The sequence below is a fragment of the Plutella xylostella genome, chromosome 8, assembly GCF_932276165.1.
Source record: "Plutella xylostella chromosome 8, ilPluXylo3.1, whole genome shotgun sequence".
NCBI lineage: Eukaryota > Metazoa > Arthropoda > Insecta > Lepidoptera > Plutellidae > Plutella > Plutella xylostella.
Genome location: NC_063988.1, coordinates 4,114,532 through 4,132,046, shown reverse-complemented (window position 1 = coordinate 4,132,046; position 17,515 = coordinate 4,114,532). Strand labels below are relative to the sequence as shown.

General features: G+C 38.6%; 1 protein-coding gene and 1 long non-coding RNA gene across 3 annotated transcripts in view; one reads left to right on the top strand and one right to left on the bottom strand.

The window, feature by feature from the left end:
- Positions 1-17,515, top strand: part of LOC105389436 (dual oxidase maturation factor 2) — a 31,395-nt gene that overhangs the window by 12,708 nt on the left and 1,172 nt on the right. For both annotated transcript variants that reach the window (XM_011560540.3, XM_011560541.3), the window contains exons 2-9: positions 11,015-11,191; positions 11,529-11,586; positions 12,976-13,113; positions 13,529-13,754; positions 14,371-14,582; positions 15,610-15,790; positions 16,616-16,765; positions 17,079-17,195. In XM_011560540.3, the coding sequence (XP_011558842.3) occupies positions 11,027-11,191; positions 11,529-11,586; positions 12,976-13,113; positions 13,529-13,754; positions 14,371-14,582; positions 15,610-15,790; positions 16,616-16,765; positions 17,079-17,195 (1,247 nt within the window). In that variant the 5' untranslated portion in view covers positions 11,015-11,026. The remainder of the gene's footprint in view (positions 1-11,014; positions 11,192-11,528; positions 11,587-12,975; positions 13,114-13,528; positions 13,755-14,370; positions 14,583-15,609; positions 15,791-16,615; positions 16,766-17,078; positions 17,196-17,515) is intronic.
- Positions 15,607-15,958, bottom strand: LOC125488902. Its single transcript, XR_007266575.1, has 2 exons — positions 15,822-15,958; positions 15,607-15,653 (listed from the first exon to the last, which is right to left on the bottom strand). It is a non-coding gene; the product is annotated as an uncharacterized LOC125488902 (long non-coding RNA).

Genomic DNA, 17,515 nt, shown 5'->3' with positions numbered 1-17,515 from the left:
CCATTTGTTACAAACTGAGACGAAATCTACCAATCAGATGTTATTTATGTCTATCAGTGATACCTATGGTTAAAATAAAGTTTTATCCTCACGTGGGTTTAGTACAGGTTTGATAGTTTGTCGAAAACTATAAAAGTTTACGTTTTCTCACATACTAAGTGGCGCCTCTACTTAATGGAAACTATCATGAAACTTTTGACAGATAATGTATGCAGATGACAGGAGAAAACGTAAACTTTTTCGTTTTCATAAATAGCAAAACCCGTACTAGAGGCTCGTTATTAGTGATGAATATAAGACTCGTTAATTTTCACGGGTTACCAATTTAGATATTTTATTCATAATTTAACTGTAACATTTAGAATAATTATGATATATGAGCAACAAGTTCCTTATTTACGCATTGCAGTCTGCCTTCACAAACACAGTTTTGTGGAAAAATATTCTCAAATCATGTTCAATGACAAGCATTATCCGCATTCTTCTATTATTATGTATCATACTACTGACCACAGTTTCAAGTTCAAACCTATCAATAATGAATACTGTTTTCTTAATTTATTCAAAAGAATCATAATCGTTATATAAACGATACTTTTGTTTCTTAGTTGCCTTTTCTTCCAAAACAGAAAATCTATTTTGGATGGTTATTTCAAAGTTTTATGTGAGTACCTACCTACAATGTTTGTTGACCATAGACAGCGTCATTACCGCGAGGGCGCACTCTAGCTTTTTCAAACCTATTTTCCGTAACGCCACTGCCAACCACTGCTTTACCGTGTTGGGTTAAAAACACCTATGTAATGGAATCCCTCCAATATATAAATAAATATGTTGGGACATCGCACACACGGCTATCCGACCCCAAGGTAGGCAGAACCTGTGTTATGGGTGTCGGACAGCTGATATATCTACACAAATACAAACATAGATACATACTAAATATAAATATCAACACCCAAGACCCGAGTGCAAATATCTGTTTTTAAACAAATATCTGCCCAGCCGGAAATCGAACCCGGGACCTTCGGCATAGCAGTCAGGGTCACTAACCACTACACCATTCAGCCGTCTTATATAGAGTAGACTAGAGTGACACTCCTGTGGAGTTGATGAGGCTGTGGCTTGCGTCAGTCGGCGTGCGCGGGCGCAGCTGCGTCAGTGACCGCGGCGACATCACCGCATCATTGCTGTAGACATCATCATTATTAAATAAGGTCCTATATGAGATTCGGCCAATTAAAGATGACACTAATTCAGTCATAAACTCATAACTATAATTAAAATTACATAAACGAATGTCAAATCCATGTGCTTCCCTTGATCCGCATTTTCTCTTTTCTCAGAGAGCTTTAGTTCAAAGAAAAGTTAATGCGATCATTAGACGACACGGCAATAATCACGGACGTGTAATGATAATGACTTGAAGTTTCTAAGTTTACCTATTTGTTTATAAGTACACAAAACCACTTTACAATAATTAACGGGTTATTTCATAGGGGCTAATTACCTATAATATGCAACGATGTAGATACACATACAACTGTGAAATAATTAAAATAAGCTCCAAAACGTTTACTTTAGAAAAAGAGGCATACGCACCGACCTCTTTTATTAATTAAACAAATTAAACTTAACAAATTTTATAAATCTTTATCACAGACAAACTGACAATGAGAAGCAGTAGCTACTCACCGCAAAAATACAAACGAAAAATACATTACAAAAAAATCTAGGTAGGTACATAATAAAAACATTGCATTGCACAAAACCATAAAGCTAAACTTTGAGATAAGACAAAACAGTTGTCCCACGTTAATTTGATCTATCTGTCCATCTGCGGCCTGCGTACGTTTCCCGATTGTTGTAATCACGTCTATTACATTCAAAAACTAAATGTACTGATGGTATGACAAAATCGTTTTTAGTGAGAAAGAAATAAGGCGGATAACGCAATGCACGGTTACGTTATTTTCGTATGCCTAAAATGACAACTAAGCAATTTGTTTCAAATATTCTATCTTTGAAAAAATAATGTTTTCCTTATTTTAGTCACCCATAGTGGGTGCTTAACCTAACCGTCAAATCTAATCTAAAGCAAGTTTATGAAACTGGAAATGTTCATATGAAGCAATAATCAACTTAGCATGTGTAATTGAGGTACATTTACCTATTTTTACTCAGAGCTTTACAAGAAACCACGATCTTGGGACGCTATCCTACTGGACCGATGCATGACCTTAGATATGTGCCTGTTGTTTGGTTAGGGGATGGCCGAATAGGAGTGTTAATTTGTGATAGTACACAAATAAATGAATGACCAAACCATAAATAAAATATTAAACGACAATTATTCTCTCGCTCCCCTTGTCACTTGTTCGTGAGTCAGACAAAACAAGAACGGATACAGAACCAATATTTTTAAATAAATAAACCTATACCACAAGTATTTACATACACGGACGGCCGAATGGCGTAGTGGTTAGTGACCCTGACTACTGAGCCGATGGTCCCGGGTTCGATTCCCGGCTGGGGCAGATATTTGTTTAAACACAGATATTTGTTCTCGGGTCTTGGATGTGCCCGTTAAATGGCAATAGGCCCGCCCCCTATTACATTGGGACTAACATAACACTCTGGCGAAAAGTGGGTGCAGCAATGCACCTCTGCCTACCCCGCAAGGGAGTACATTAGTACAAGGCGTGAGTGCGTGTTTTTTTTTTTACTTACTTACACAGCTGCAGATGTTCATACGGGTAATTCTTTTAGCAGAGATATCTAAGTCACATATCTCATTACCGGACCTTGGCTCGAATACCAACTGTCCGTAGTTTTTATGCTGCTGTCATTTAAGAAGGTTGTTTTTACCGGCGCGGCGGAGTCAATGCAAACTTCTTACTGGACGCGGCCGGCTAATGTCAGCCACTCACTTCGCCGCATAACACTCCATCTATTACGGAAATTATCTGCCTACCTATAAAGGTGCTAATTGGCCACCAACGGATGTGTTAGGGTGAGATTACATGTCGCAAATGTACTTTTCTATTCTATTCTCTGTGGGGGTGTAAGTACTTGCACCTGGCTCTCTCGAATGGAACCATAGGTTATTCATAGATAGCCTTCTTGCCTTAATACCAATGCCATATTGTATTGTGTTGGATGAAGCTTAATCCTGTGGATAGTGATCTTCTCAATAGGTACTCACTTTAAAAGAGGGCATGTACAAATAATGCTAAGTCACGGTCGACAAGAGTTCACATCACAAGCCACGAATAGATTCACAAACTAAAACAAAGACATTATTACTCCAAACTCTAGGTACCTATACCTACTGTACCTACTCGTTGAAGGCCAAATATAACAACAAGTGAAATATGGTTTAAGCTCAGACATTTAGTGCGGACGGGAACTAACATTAAAATATTCTACTTAACAAAGATAAATTACTGCCTTATGAATTATGAATACGAAAAACAATAATGTCTGAAGCTAAATATATCTTATTTGTGTTATTATTTATTATAAGTTAGCCACAAGGCTAAAAAATATTAGCTTTAAGCGAGATGGATATTTTTATAAATTGATATCAACTGTAAATGTAAATACCAACTTTAGTCGATCATGATTCTGACAGTATGTTAAAGACATTTTGTTCCTTTCAAGTTTCATGTCCATCATTGTTAACTTATTTCGATGTATAAAAAACGCATTTGTTTCTCATGAGTACTCATGACTGAGACTATGAGGAAAAAAAACTTTTCAAACAGCTTATGGTGGCCAATCAGTACTTGATTTTATTATAAACTAGCTGTTCCCGCGAGCTTCACTTCGCCTTAAAAGTTTTCTTAAGGAATTCCGCTATAAATAGTAGCCTATGTTATTTCTCAGGCTCTAGACCAAGACTAAGTTAGGATAGGATTAGGATAAGAATATGGTAATGGTAGGCATGTTCATTGTTCACCCTTAACGTCAACAATTAAAAACAAACAAACCTCGAACCACTTATTGCTCAACTGCTAGTTTTTACCCGTAGAAGCTCCGCGCGGATATCACATGATCTCAAACTGTGGGCATAACTGATAGATCACAGTGGGTATGACGTAGCGCTGGGCGAAGGCTGCAAGGTCAAGTTTGTCGACTCACACCAGTTATGTAACGAGAGCAGCCTCGGCCGGCCCGCTGGAGCGAGACACCTGATACCGATATGCCGGTGTTCAATAACACGTCGGTTCGTATTGAAAATTCATTGTCAACCGACTTTGTAGGAATGGAAAATGAAAGAATTAACCTACATGACAATATTGTAATTTTAGAGGTAATGGTTGTAAACACCCCTTAAGCAGTATATGTATTAGTTTTTGTTGAAATAGTAAAATAGGTGTGATTACCACTAAAGTTATCTAGGTATATGTATACTTACGGCAACCTTTGGGCGAATTGAGAAGCCTTTTTTCGAAGTCGCTTAAAAAGCGTTACATTTTGATATTCTTATACATATAGTTATAGTCATACCGACAAAAAATACTTACATGATCTCATATATCATCGATAGTTGAATAATTAATTAATTATACATAAAAAATATTGTTCATAAAAATATCTCATATTTTTTTCAGAAAAGTATTATCTAATATCTCTACTACAAACCTCAAACAAATTAAGGTACCTACTATAAGAAAGAGCTGTTGAAAAACTTAATTAACATTGCAAAAAGATCCTCCGAGACATGATTGAATGAGATGTGTCAAATTCATCATACTTTTTACCGAGTCTAATAGCATCGCGACACTGTAGAGTAATTCATTATTTCGAAACATTAATTTGTTTTTTTTTTGTACGGAACGTTGACCGCATAGGAACTTTACCATTATTTTTTGAGTGAACATGCTTTGGGCGGATTCTGAAGTTAAAATGCAATCATTATTTACTTTTTGACAGCTGTCCAATCGTAACCACACCGTAGGCGTAGTGTGGTTCAGTGTGGTCAAGCTAAACCCACGCGGAAACTATTTTAATAAATGATTAAGATTAAGCACTTATTGCAGCTTCTAATGAAGCTTAAATTATGAAGACTGATTAGATTTAGGCGTTTAAGCTGTCGGATCTATGATAATGGGTATTAAATTAATATTACCCATGAGTTAGGTAGTTGGTATATGGAATACCACACAAGTACACCATATAATTATGATTACATAATCAAGGTTGTATGTGGTATGTACCATGTACCTGCGTGTTACCAACCACTACATCTTGTTAGACGAGATCACATAAGCATTCGTTCTAATTATCACCAAATTCTGTCAGAGGGCGGTCGTGTCGCGTGTCGTCGTCACGTCACGTCGTCGGCTCCGTGTTTCCTGTGTCGTCACACTCGTCACTGTAACAATGTGACAAACAAGGCGTCGTCGCCGGCATATATTTGTACATTCGACATTTTCACACGTCTTTAAATTACTTTCTCTATCAGTGCTTGTCTATCAATAGAGTTCTATGATTAAGCCTCTTACTTCTAAATAATACCTATCTATAAACAAATATATATAATTTCCTCGTAAGTATATTACGTGAGTTGCGTAATTTAATTTGCATTAGTAGCGTTAATGATATATTCAAAAGGTGTTAAGTAAATCTTAATGATCCGAGCTTATTCTTCATTTTAAAGATTTTCTATTAAAATAGATATGAAATCATATAAATAACTACCGTGTCGACCATCATAATATAAATAACATATAAAAGACGTAATAAATTGGCTTCAGGTATAAAGCAACTATTGGTCATTAGAACGTGGTTATTAAGGCTTCATGTTAATCAGTTTTATTATCGACATCCCTCCTTCCCTCCACAAGGTCTACAGAACATTAAAATTGGCTACACCTCATTTGGTTTAAATGGAAAACTGTTTTTAAGGACAATAATATAATTTACCTCCAGACTGGCGCCGTGTTTACCCTATTCGAAGTAAATTAAATGTGATTTTTTGACGATTCAAACTATATTTTGTGTCAACTGCAGTATTATTAAGCAAATACGTAAATATTTGGCGTCAGATGACCGTGGGATTCTACAAGTACGGGTAGTTTATCCACTCCTTACTTGGAAACTGGTTTTTGTTTCATATCTACATCTGGCCGAATGCCTACCTTTATGTGTATAATTTTTAAACTTATCTCAAATTATAAAGACCAGTTTACTCATTTGAAACACTTTTCCTGATAATCTTCCTATCTCCGTGTACTGTACTAGTAGTAGTAATAAATGCCTGAAATACAACAAATTATTACGTATAACATACTGGGTATTAATCCAACCACCAACTTAAAATATCGAACCTTGTTAGGTATTCTATTATTACATCAACTGTAATTTAACCGCACGATCTTACCAACTCGGCAGCTTCTTTCCACATTTCCCTTATTTACTTTGCGATTTCTATTTACCTTACATAAATACGAACTATGTAACTGACCATGAGTATGCTGCAAGGTTCTGAGCATTATTGTCAATTTAAACAGTGGATCCACATGGCCGCCATTACTGGAACTTCCCCATTCTTCTTGCATAATGTGAGTTGTCGCCTTGCTCTTAATTATGCGGAAATATTCTTACTTATTGTACGCATAAGTACTTACTAACTGTCAATAGCCAAAGATATGACCTAAAGATTCGGTTAAATGTATGTCAAAGAAACTAAACTACCTACCTAGTATTGATAGTCTCATTTGCATTAATGCACTTCTCCTTGGCTCAGACAGTACAGGAAGCAGCTGTCAAGTAGTAGCTGGTCGGCCCTTCGTACAACTTGACATGTGGCTAATGTTACCTTCACATGCACCGATAGCTGCACAAATTGCGTCATTGGAGCTTGAAATCGTTTTCGCTAGCAGATGTTTTACTGAATTTAATATGGTTATAAAGATTGCTAAATATTGGAGTACCCTTCTACTGATACTTATCGTTCTCGCTGCATTTTGCAGCTATTTGGTTGCACTTCAACTTGGATTGATGTCAATGGCTACAGGTACCAAAATCATGAAATTAATAGTATAATTTATTTGTGCTTCTATTAAAATAATAGCGTTTAACATTAATATTCATAGAAAGTTAAATTCGAAGATAATTATGCAAAAACCGGTCAAGTGCGTGTCTGACCCCACAATATTCTTCTGTGTCAAAGGTTACTTAATGTACGAAGAGTATTATCTAAGTACCTCTTCAGTCTTCCGTGATCACATGCTAATTTCATGTTAATTAAAATACACTTCGACATCTGAATGTACATAAGTAATACATCTGTTTATATGTAGTTGTATTTTTTCTTTTTAAGATATGTAGGCAGGTAACTTATTTGAGCAATGGCAATGAGCTTGTAACGGGCTTGTAATTAGTGCGTATAAGGGGAGCGAAGCTAAATTCGAAGCTGATTTGAAAATATCCGAATAAATAAAAGTGACCAAACTTTACATTAGTCGCCTTATGTATTAAAAGGTAACCTGATATTACATCTGGTACATTAACTTTAGACGCACTGTCGAATAAATGATATTCAAGTCGCGTTCCAAGCCGGTCCCACATAGCAAATCTTTCATACGTAAGTGTAGTTTATTACTAGTGTATTAAGAATCGTTTTCAGTTGATATACATCAACTTAACAGACACAGTGACAATAATGAACCTCTGTTGGGACAAGGCTCACGTAAGGACCACGGCGTCGACTTGCCACGACCGTGCTAGAGGTCTATGCCCTTTGCTTGAGGACATGACCATAACGTGAAGTACAAAGCCTTCTTATTTCCTCCAAAGACGGCCAATTAATGAGCACCATTGGACTTTTTATGCATCAAATTAAATTTAATGAAACTGGTTTCATAAATGCTTCAGTTTTTATGATTTTGGTTTCATTAAGTCATTATTTGCTTAATTGCTTGTTTGCACAAAGATTTGAGACGAATGTTATTATTTCGTTATCGTATTAAATGATTAAAGAACGAATAATTAAAGGTCTTAACAAATACTACAAGTACTTATTATACCTGTGTACGTATATACTTGTATATTAATATGTAGACACGGTTAAAGAATATTATACTCGTTCAGACGTTCAAAACACAAGGATAATGATTAAAGATACTTATACTTGATGTTGCATTCAGTATTTACAAGGTAATAGTGGCAATTACAAATAACTTGTGTTTATATATTGCTCACCACCACCAGCCTATAACTTTGTAGCGTCACGTCTCTTAGCAACACTAGCACCACCGAGTAAAATTAAACTACAGCACCTATATTTATACCTATATTTTTAGTTAAACTTGCATTTCTTCTCATATAGGTCCACTGGTTAGGTTAACGGATTGTTTAAGGAGACTGAAGGACCGTACTCCTACCACAAAATGCTTTTGTGAAAGAGTTTAGTAGTGTTTTCTTACCTTAGGTAATATCTCCTACCTATTTCCTAGTAACCTATTTCCGAAAGTAAACTTATTTAGATACTCTTTTAAGTTAAACTATAGGTATGATTTTATGTAAGTAATAATTTATAATAAATAATATAAAATTTACATCGGTTGGGCGGTTCATCTCTATAACAAGTGCGGCTCTGCATAAAATTCACATTAAAACTTAAACACAGCTCATCATTATTCTGGTCTGTGCGATGATAAATGATTCACATACGAGAGACCTCGGGAGTGGCCGTCCGTGACCTTACACTGACCGACGAGATGGGGTGCAGCATCTCTTTCCACGATCAGGAATATCTGGTCAAACCTGCTTTACCATCTACGATACGAGTAAATGCTACCTAGCACTACTTAAACCCGTACTTAGCGCTCCCTATGTAATATAGGGGTACAACGGCAGAACTGAAAATTCAGTGGGTTGGGTTTCTTTGTGACCAATCCTCTGATTTTTGAGTTGAACCCTTATGCTACGGTGTCTCATGAAAAGTATATTAAGTTACGGAGATCGGACAGAAAATAAGCTGAATTAGTTTCTGTTCAAAAAATATTGTTCACTTCTTCTTTGTTGACTGGGTACAGAACCCTGGTTGCGTTGTGTTTTATTATTATTATATTTTTTACGCTCCATTGGTGGATGGCAGATTAGGTACTTACCATTAATTTTCATCCTTTTTCTTTTTCTTTCTAGGCTGCCAGTAACTGGTTGCCTTCTATGAAGGTTGCATTACAACGTGGCCTTTTTTTCTCGTATAGATTCTTAACTTTTTACAGCCTCTTTGGTAGGAGACTAGTTATTTTCTTCTTCCGGTTACCTTCCAACCTCGTGGCTGAACTCACTTCCGCTGTTACTATTCATGTCAAGAACGTTCAACCATAACTTTAAGGTCAGTCTTTTATGGCTATGTAAACACTACATGCACTGCATTAATTCTGTCGGATTATAATAGTACCTATTTATCTACATAATTACGAGTATATCAATGGTTGCAGTTCTGCATAAGAATCTAAGATTATATTGATCTTTTAACTACTCATCCTTGCAAATTTTATCAGATTAATTATGCTGGTACTATCCCAATAAGAACAGGGGACCTAGTGTTCATTATAATTTAGAAACAAATCATTAGATTACACTTCATAATAATACCATAGTCTCACTTCTATGCTGAACAAATTATTATTACAATATCATTATAGCGTTACACAAGAGCATGCAGCTCGAGGCTGCAGGCGGTTTGAAATATGGCGCGATATGGCCGAGGCTGCTCTATCTACATCCGTTTCCCGAAGGCTCGGCCGCTTACTGCATTTTGAATTTCGAAACTGCATTCCGGACACGAGCCGAGATACTGGATTCACGAAACTGAATAGCATTATCTCCATCGACGACGTTTCACTCGGGGCGACGGTTGCGTGGGAACGACCTAGCATTCAGCCCGGCTCTCCCAATGCAATGGCGATGGTTGCTCAGTGCTTTGTACGAAAATTACAAGTATAAAACTAATATTATTTGATATGCTGCTAGGCAGGCTTTTTAAAGAAGAGCTACAGTATACATAAAAAGGGGAATAAAAATTCACCTATGGAATAAGGCAATGTTGGATGAGGGGATAAACAACTGCAAAATATTGATAATAATCAACAATATCATCATCAGCTAATATACGACCACTGTTTGGCAGAGGATTCCCACATGGAGTGCCACTATCCTGTCCCCGGTTTTCCTCAATCCACCGAAACTGAATAAAATAAGAATACAAGATAAAAGATTAGAGGAAACTAAAATATTTATGGCTGCATGAAAAATATTGGGGTAGGGTAAGACCGTATGCTTATATTGGCATTGTCTGATCACGATCTATAACTTTATTACTTTATCCAAGATATACTTAAACTTCAAAGTTATAGACATCGATTTATATATCGATATTCTAATCTGATTTATTGTAGCTGCCAATAACATGGCAATCGAAATTTATGAAGGTACACATAACCTGTTCAGAACCTGTTTTATGATCCCTTTTCAGTAAAGCTACTTGTTAATGGTTAGTGCATAATAATAATAGGTGGGACCTCATTAGTGCCACTGCCACTTATGAGTGTCATGAGCCACTATTTGTGTCAAGAGCTACAGATAATTAGCATCAGTTATTAAATAGGCGAGTACTCTTTGAAGTACTTCCGAACCCGCATTGTTCTATGTTTTGAATACTTTATTTTCACAGTTCCTAAGTAGGTATAAGTTTTCAAAAGGTAACAGTAACTTTTCTCGCCTAAAAGCCATTTCTTCCAGCCAACTTTCGACTTGGTAAAAGAAAAATAACATTAAATATTTTAACTTATTTGTAGTAAGTAAATAGTTCGGTACTATACCCTTTTTAAAAACCTTGTACAGTATTGGATACATTAGTACCTCTTTTACAATTACTAAAAGCTAAACACATTCATTGTCCTAATTTTACCCGGTGTTCCACAAGGCGCTATACAGGGCCCTTCGTTTTTCCTATTCTATGTCAACAAAGTCTCACCCCAATGTTCCATTCCAGGCTGGGTGAGAGATGAAGGGGTGGTTCGACGCGTTCCGCGAGGAAGGCGGGCCGACGCTGTACGCGTACCACAACCGCACGGCGGTGGCGGCGGACGTGCCCGCGCTCGCGCTCGTGCTCGCCGCGCTCACCATCTACCTCGCCTTCCTCGCCATCTTCCCGGGGATCAGGAAGGAGGTTCGTTTCTTTGAATATACAGGATGTTGCAAAAAGAGTATACTAAAAATCCATATTTTGCCGATGATTCTGGATTTTATCCCGGTCAAGGCAGACTTTTGTGTTGTAACGCTGCTGCGTGAGTTGGCATAGCTTATAATGTTCGTATATATTTCAAAAGTTAATTCTATTGTATGTAGTTTACTAGCTATATTGTCCCTAAACATACTTCGAGAGACAATAGAGTACATAAATTGTTAAATTTACAACAATAGTTTATTAATTTCAAGTACATAACAATATCATGTTGCAATATATCCACTCAAATATCTCAACGGTTGTCCTTTCAACTTTTCAGAGGTTCTCAACGTTCACCATAGTCACGCTCAGCCTGTTCGTCGGCACCGTTATACTCGGTAAGTTGCACTTCATTTCACAAATAACCATAAAACAAACTTTCTACATCCAATATTGGATTTATTTGTCATGGAGGTTTCCTTTATTTTCCGCTTCCCAGTCTGTCAATAAAGAACGGATTACGAGGAGATCGTGCGTGACCGATCGGCCTTGCATGCCGGAGCCACGTTTTATTATTCGATCATACTGTATTTAATGACATAATTGACGTAATTTATGGCGAAAACTTTAATGAAATTACTACCAAACTAATTAACAAAGATATTAACAGTTAATTTGTAGGATTAATACCAGAACTACCAGCTGACTCCCTTGTCGTTCTCACGACCTCTACATATTACCTATAATAAAAATGGAAGTTATAGGATTTTAAACAAAAATAAATACACTATTTAATTAGCAGCTATTAGGTACAATACCAATCAAGTATATTTTCACCTACATCTTGCCATACTACCACTTTTTCTTATTTAGATAACATACATAGGTAAATGGATAGTTAATAGCTTTTAAAATTGCATTTTATACGAGTTTGTCGAGATTACATGTGGTGTATTATGTCAATGGGTCGTAAGCAGGTCGTAGGTTAACATTAAAATTTACACATGATAAAATATTCGAGCTCAGTAATATATCACAATATTTTTTATGTATATTTAATATTTCAAACACATAGAGGTCAGCTATCAATTACCGGTCAGCAGCCATTAATATTTCCATCGACCTTACAAACTCAGAACTTCTGTTACTCCGGAGTACTGATAAAGAAATCAAATTAACTGTTACTTCGCCAATTACATCTATTAAATATTTTGCAAAAAGCGCAAATTTTCGTAAGAAACTCCGACCATTGTTTTCGGGTGACCGCTCAAGTGGAGAAACCAGCTGCCATTGACCGAAATTATTCGTCTGTCAAATGATATCCGAGAAGCAAGACACTTTGATAGGAAGATCTTTTTTTCGCTGTCTGTTCAGTATTTACCAACAAATAACTCCAGCATCCGAGTCATCATCATCATCTTTAGCCTACTGCAATCCGTTCTAATCCGTTCTTTATTGATGTAGACCACATTCATGTTTCGCCAAGTTCCACCGTTCTGTGCCGCACTCCTCTTTGATATAGCCACTTTTCTAATATCACCAGACCAACGGGTTTGTGGTCTACTGACTAATCACCCTTTCCTTGACCACCACTCCGACACTGCTTTGATCCATCTACCGTCTTCTCGCCTTGCCAGGTGCCCAACTCCACTTCAGCTGAAGTGACATACAGAAAACTAAAGCTCAGCTGAAGTCATTAAAAAATCTATCACACTCCAAGGCGGGCTTTGATCGTAATTTTAGGAACGATGTGTAAAGTTGTACTAACAATCCATCTCCCATTCCAGTGTGTAAGCACGGGTCGTCGTGGCACGTGGCGGGCGCGCGCGTGTCCCGCGCCGCCTACCGCGCCTACTCCGCCGAGCGGCTCGACTGCTGGCTCGCCGTGCACGTCGGCCTCGGGCATGTCAACGTCACGCTTACTGGTAATGACTACTGAGGGCGTTAAGCTGAGGATCGAGTATGGGAAATAAATATCGCTGGACATCGGGCAAAACATCAGCATCAGGGGACGTTACCCGATGTCTTGCTCCCATAGAAGTAAGCTTGCTCCTTTAACAACAACAATAACCACGAGAGCCTTATGTATCTGCTAAACAATGTACTTACTTTAGTTAGTTGAATTGGACCATCATTATGGTCACTACTTTTACCTGACACTTTTCAGTGTTTTTTTTTAGTAAAACCTTAATTCACACATTACAAAACACTGTTACGTCTTACATACTTGTGTGCAATTTCCCCGCCAATTCGCGCAATCCACTTCCTGCGGATGTCATCTGTGACGCGTCGCCTTGTCCGTCACGGTGAATGATTTGTATTAAACTTTTTTTTCGACAGCGCTGTCGTGGGGCAACAGCTCGACGGCGGACCCCGGGGTGGACTACAACGAGCAGTTCCGGTGGGAGGAGGCGGGGGGGATCCAGGAGTGGTACCGCGCGGGGCTGGGCCGCGGCCTGCCCTACCCCGTGCTGTCTGTGGCTGAGCACTTTGCCGTCCAGCACGAGGGCTTCGAGTGGGGTGCCAAGTACCGCGCCGCCGGATATGCCACCTCCACGCTGCTGTGGTTTGTTTTGCTCTATACATTCCTAGTACCTTGACGAGGAAACTGTTTTAGCAAACGCTTCACCTTGTCCGTTAAATTTTAATGGCATTCCTTGATCTTGGCCTCTCTCGCATGTGTGAACAACAACATATTGCACAAACAAAATGTGATATGTTGTGTACTTTAATATTCAAATTGAAATTTACCTATAGATTATATGTATTGGACATTAGTTACAAGTTTGATACATTACCCACCTGAATTTGTTATGCTCAAAGATATCGTGTACATAGGTAGTTTATAATGTCACGGTCTTGTAACGATGATATTAATTAAACACAATCTTTGGCTATCATCATCGACGTAACTGACGTAAGATTGCAAAAAAAAACAGTTACCTTGTATTTTATATTCGGCAGAATTAACCCAGTAATCACACAACCTATTAAAACAACAAATTGGGCAGTAATACTGGCCATATAGCACGAAAGAACACGAATTAACGTTACTTCATTTGAAAAAGAAAACTCATCGAACTTACCTTTCGAAATTTGAATATGATGTTTTATTTGAAAAAGTAAACTTATCGAACTTACGTTTCCAAATTTGAATCTGACAGTTTATTTTTTTTCTGCAGGGCTGCGCTGGCTCTCTGGCTGCTGATGAACTTGCTTCTAGTGGTGGTTCCCCGCTACGGCGCATACTCCATGGCGTTCCTCGGGGTGACCCTGTGCGCGGCGGCTGGCGGGTACTGGGCGTCGCTGCCTCACGTGCCGCTGGTCGTAAGACTTGACGGGTCGATGCTGTTCTTCTCATTAGGGTGGTGCTTTTGGCTTGTACTCATTTCAGGTAACTTTTTAATATGTTTGGTAAATATTTAAGTCGTCGCCTTGTTTGTGAAACATAATATAAAAACGTATTGAATCATTTGAAGGTACTTATTTAATTGCTTGTGAAGGACCTACCAAGTACCCTCAAGACATAATTATCTTATGCCAGGTACTTTGAGCTTTTGTACTCGTATTGAATAATTACAATCACAAACTCAATTTGTATTCTGGAAAATGACTGGAAAATACGTTGTTTAATGTCGTAGGTACTAAAAGTTAAATCCACCAAAAAAACATTCGTGTACCTAAACATCAATTACTGAACAGGATATACTTAATATCAAACCAAAAACCTTGATTTAAATCCATGTCATACCTACTTAATTACGTCCCGGATCTTCTGAGATTTTTTATACGATTGCTTCATTGTAAACTCGGTCCTATGTAGGTTAGCCATTTAATGACATCGTGGGTGGATTTTCCGTTATTAAGGAACGGTCACCTTTTTGGGCATCACAAAAGCCGCTGCTAAAGCTTTGTGACATTTTAGTGTCCAATTATTAAAGTGCTTATAGGCTTCTTTGGTATTGTACTACATTTGGATTTCCAAACTACTATTATAGCGCGGCTGTGACTAATCATCGTCAGCCTATAGAAAACAGCTGCTTACGGCATCTCAACAATGATTTTGCATAAAATTTCGACGACATAATTGCAACCTAGCGATCAGTAAATTACTGAATAGTTAAATATTGCCCTTTGTTGTTAACGTTGGTTAGATTTTCAATGATTCATATAATTTGTCCATATTGGCTTGAAGTCAATGAGTAAAGTTATGAGACTTATGAGAGTGATTCAACAGAGTTCTGTGTACTGCGCACATACTTGCGCAATATAATCTTATGATCTACTCTTGCGTAGACAGCTCAATGAGACTGGCCGCTGTAGCTGAAATTCTTCCGTAAGAGCAGCTTAATATTTAACCTCTCAACCGTTACACCAAACCTTAACCTCTTAACCATAAAACCAATTCCAACTCTCCCCAGGTTGCACATGCGTGTTCGTGGGGCTAGTGATCGCGGCGCTGGACCTCACATGGCCGCACCGGTTCTCGACCGTTCTGGAGGTGGACTACGACACTCCGTACGACCGACACGTGCTCATCGTGGACAGCCGGCAGCGCGCGCGCCCGCAGACGCAGCCCTCGCTGCCGTCCCGGATACTGAGGTAACTATACAATACACCCTGTAGATTAGACCTCACGTGGCCGCATCGGTTCTCTACGGTTCTGGAGGTGGACTACGACACTCCGTACGACCGACACGTGCTCATCGTGGACAGCCGGCAGCGCGCGCGCCCGCAGACGCAGCCCTCGCTGCCGTCCCGGATACTGAGGTAACTATACAATACACCCTGTAGATTAGACCTCACGTGGCCGCATCGGTTCTCTACGGTTCTGGAGGTGGACTACGACACTCCGTACGACAGACACGTGCTCATCGTGGACAGCCGGCAGCGCGCGCGCCCGCAGACGCAGCCCTCGCTGCCGTCCCGGATACTGAGGTAACTATACGATACACCCTGTAGAATAGACTTCACGTGGCCGCACTGTCCCGGATACTGAGGTAACTATGCAATACACCCTGTGAGTCGAGGCCTAGTGATCGATGGAGTTAACGTGTTCTGGACTAAACATCCTGTAGTTGTAATATAGTGGCCACCAGTGCTCTTGCAAGGCTTGCTTTGGCTCTGGTTCTTAAATTGAAGAACAATTTATAATTTTATAATAAATTCACATAATGAACCTAGAATAAATATTTATTTATTTGAATATGAGAACAATATCATAAAATCTAGTTAAAACTGGTAAAAATTAAATTATCTTCTAGACTCTTTATCCTTTCTGTTCCTTTAGTCAAAGAATTGGAATTAGCACGATAAATATTATAGCCATTTGTAAATTTTTCAAAAAACGCTTTTGAAAAAAGGCAAAACTTTTTAATTAACGGAGCTAGTTAATTAAGTTTAACTCTAAAACCCTTGCGCCCGCAGGAGACTGTCATCTAAAACAAAGGACGACGGTCACGTGTCCATGTCGGTGGTGAACGAGCGCGAGCGCGGTCGCGATAACCCCGCCTTCCAGCCCGAGAGGAAGCCCAACTCGCCCTGGCGGTACCCGCTGTTCCGGAGGCAGATCGACAGGTATTTGAGAATGCAGCATATAGCAATAGCTAATACTTTCATTTTTATTTCCTTTGGTATTGAAGATGGTTCAACAAATTCTATCAGGATGAAATCATAAGGTACAGAATAAGTAGTTAAGCTGGATAATGGATGCGAGCACGATACTGTAAATTTGATTTGGTGATAGTCACCATTAATAAGTGTGCATTCGTTGCAAACGCACCTATAATAATTTACTGAAGAAAATAGACCTCTTGCAAGACTGGAGGGTTATTTCCTGAAAAGCTATTTTCTTAGTTTCCCTGATGATAAGTATTGTATTGTATTTCAGAGTGGACTCAGCGTCTAGTTTCGGTTCGAGTCTAAACGGCACCGGGTCGGGCATCAAGATGTCTCCGCTAGCGGGCAGCATGTCGCACTCCTCGCCCACCGCCATCCCTCCTTACCGGTACGTAAATAACTATTGGTAAATGTAAGGAAGAACCATTCAAAAAGAAAAATAGGACACCTATCCTTCTAATATTATGTTTCACCCAAAAATTATCCAACAGAAAAATGAAACTTCACAGCTTAATTTATAGTTCCGAACACGCATCAGATATTTATTATATTATGATATTTTTTATCAAAATATGCCCACAAAAGACCTTTTGAAGCTAGGTAAAGCTCACGGGAAAAGCTTGTTTTTTACACCTCTATAAATTGAAAGACCACGTCATCATAGGAAAATGAAAATGGGCTACGGCGCGGCGTAGCAGTGACATGGGA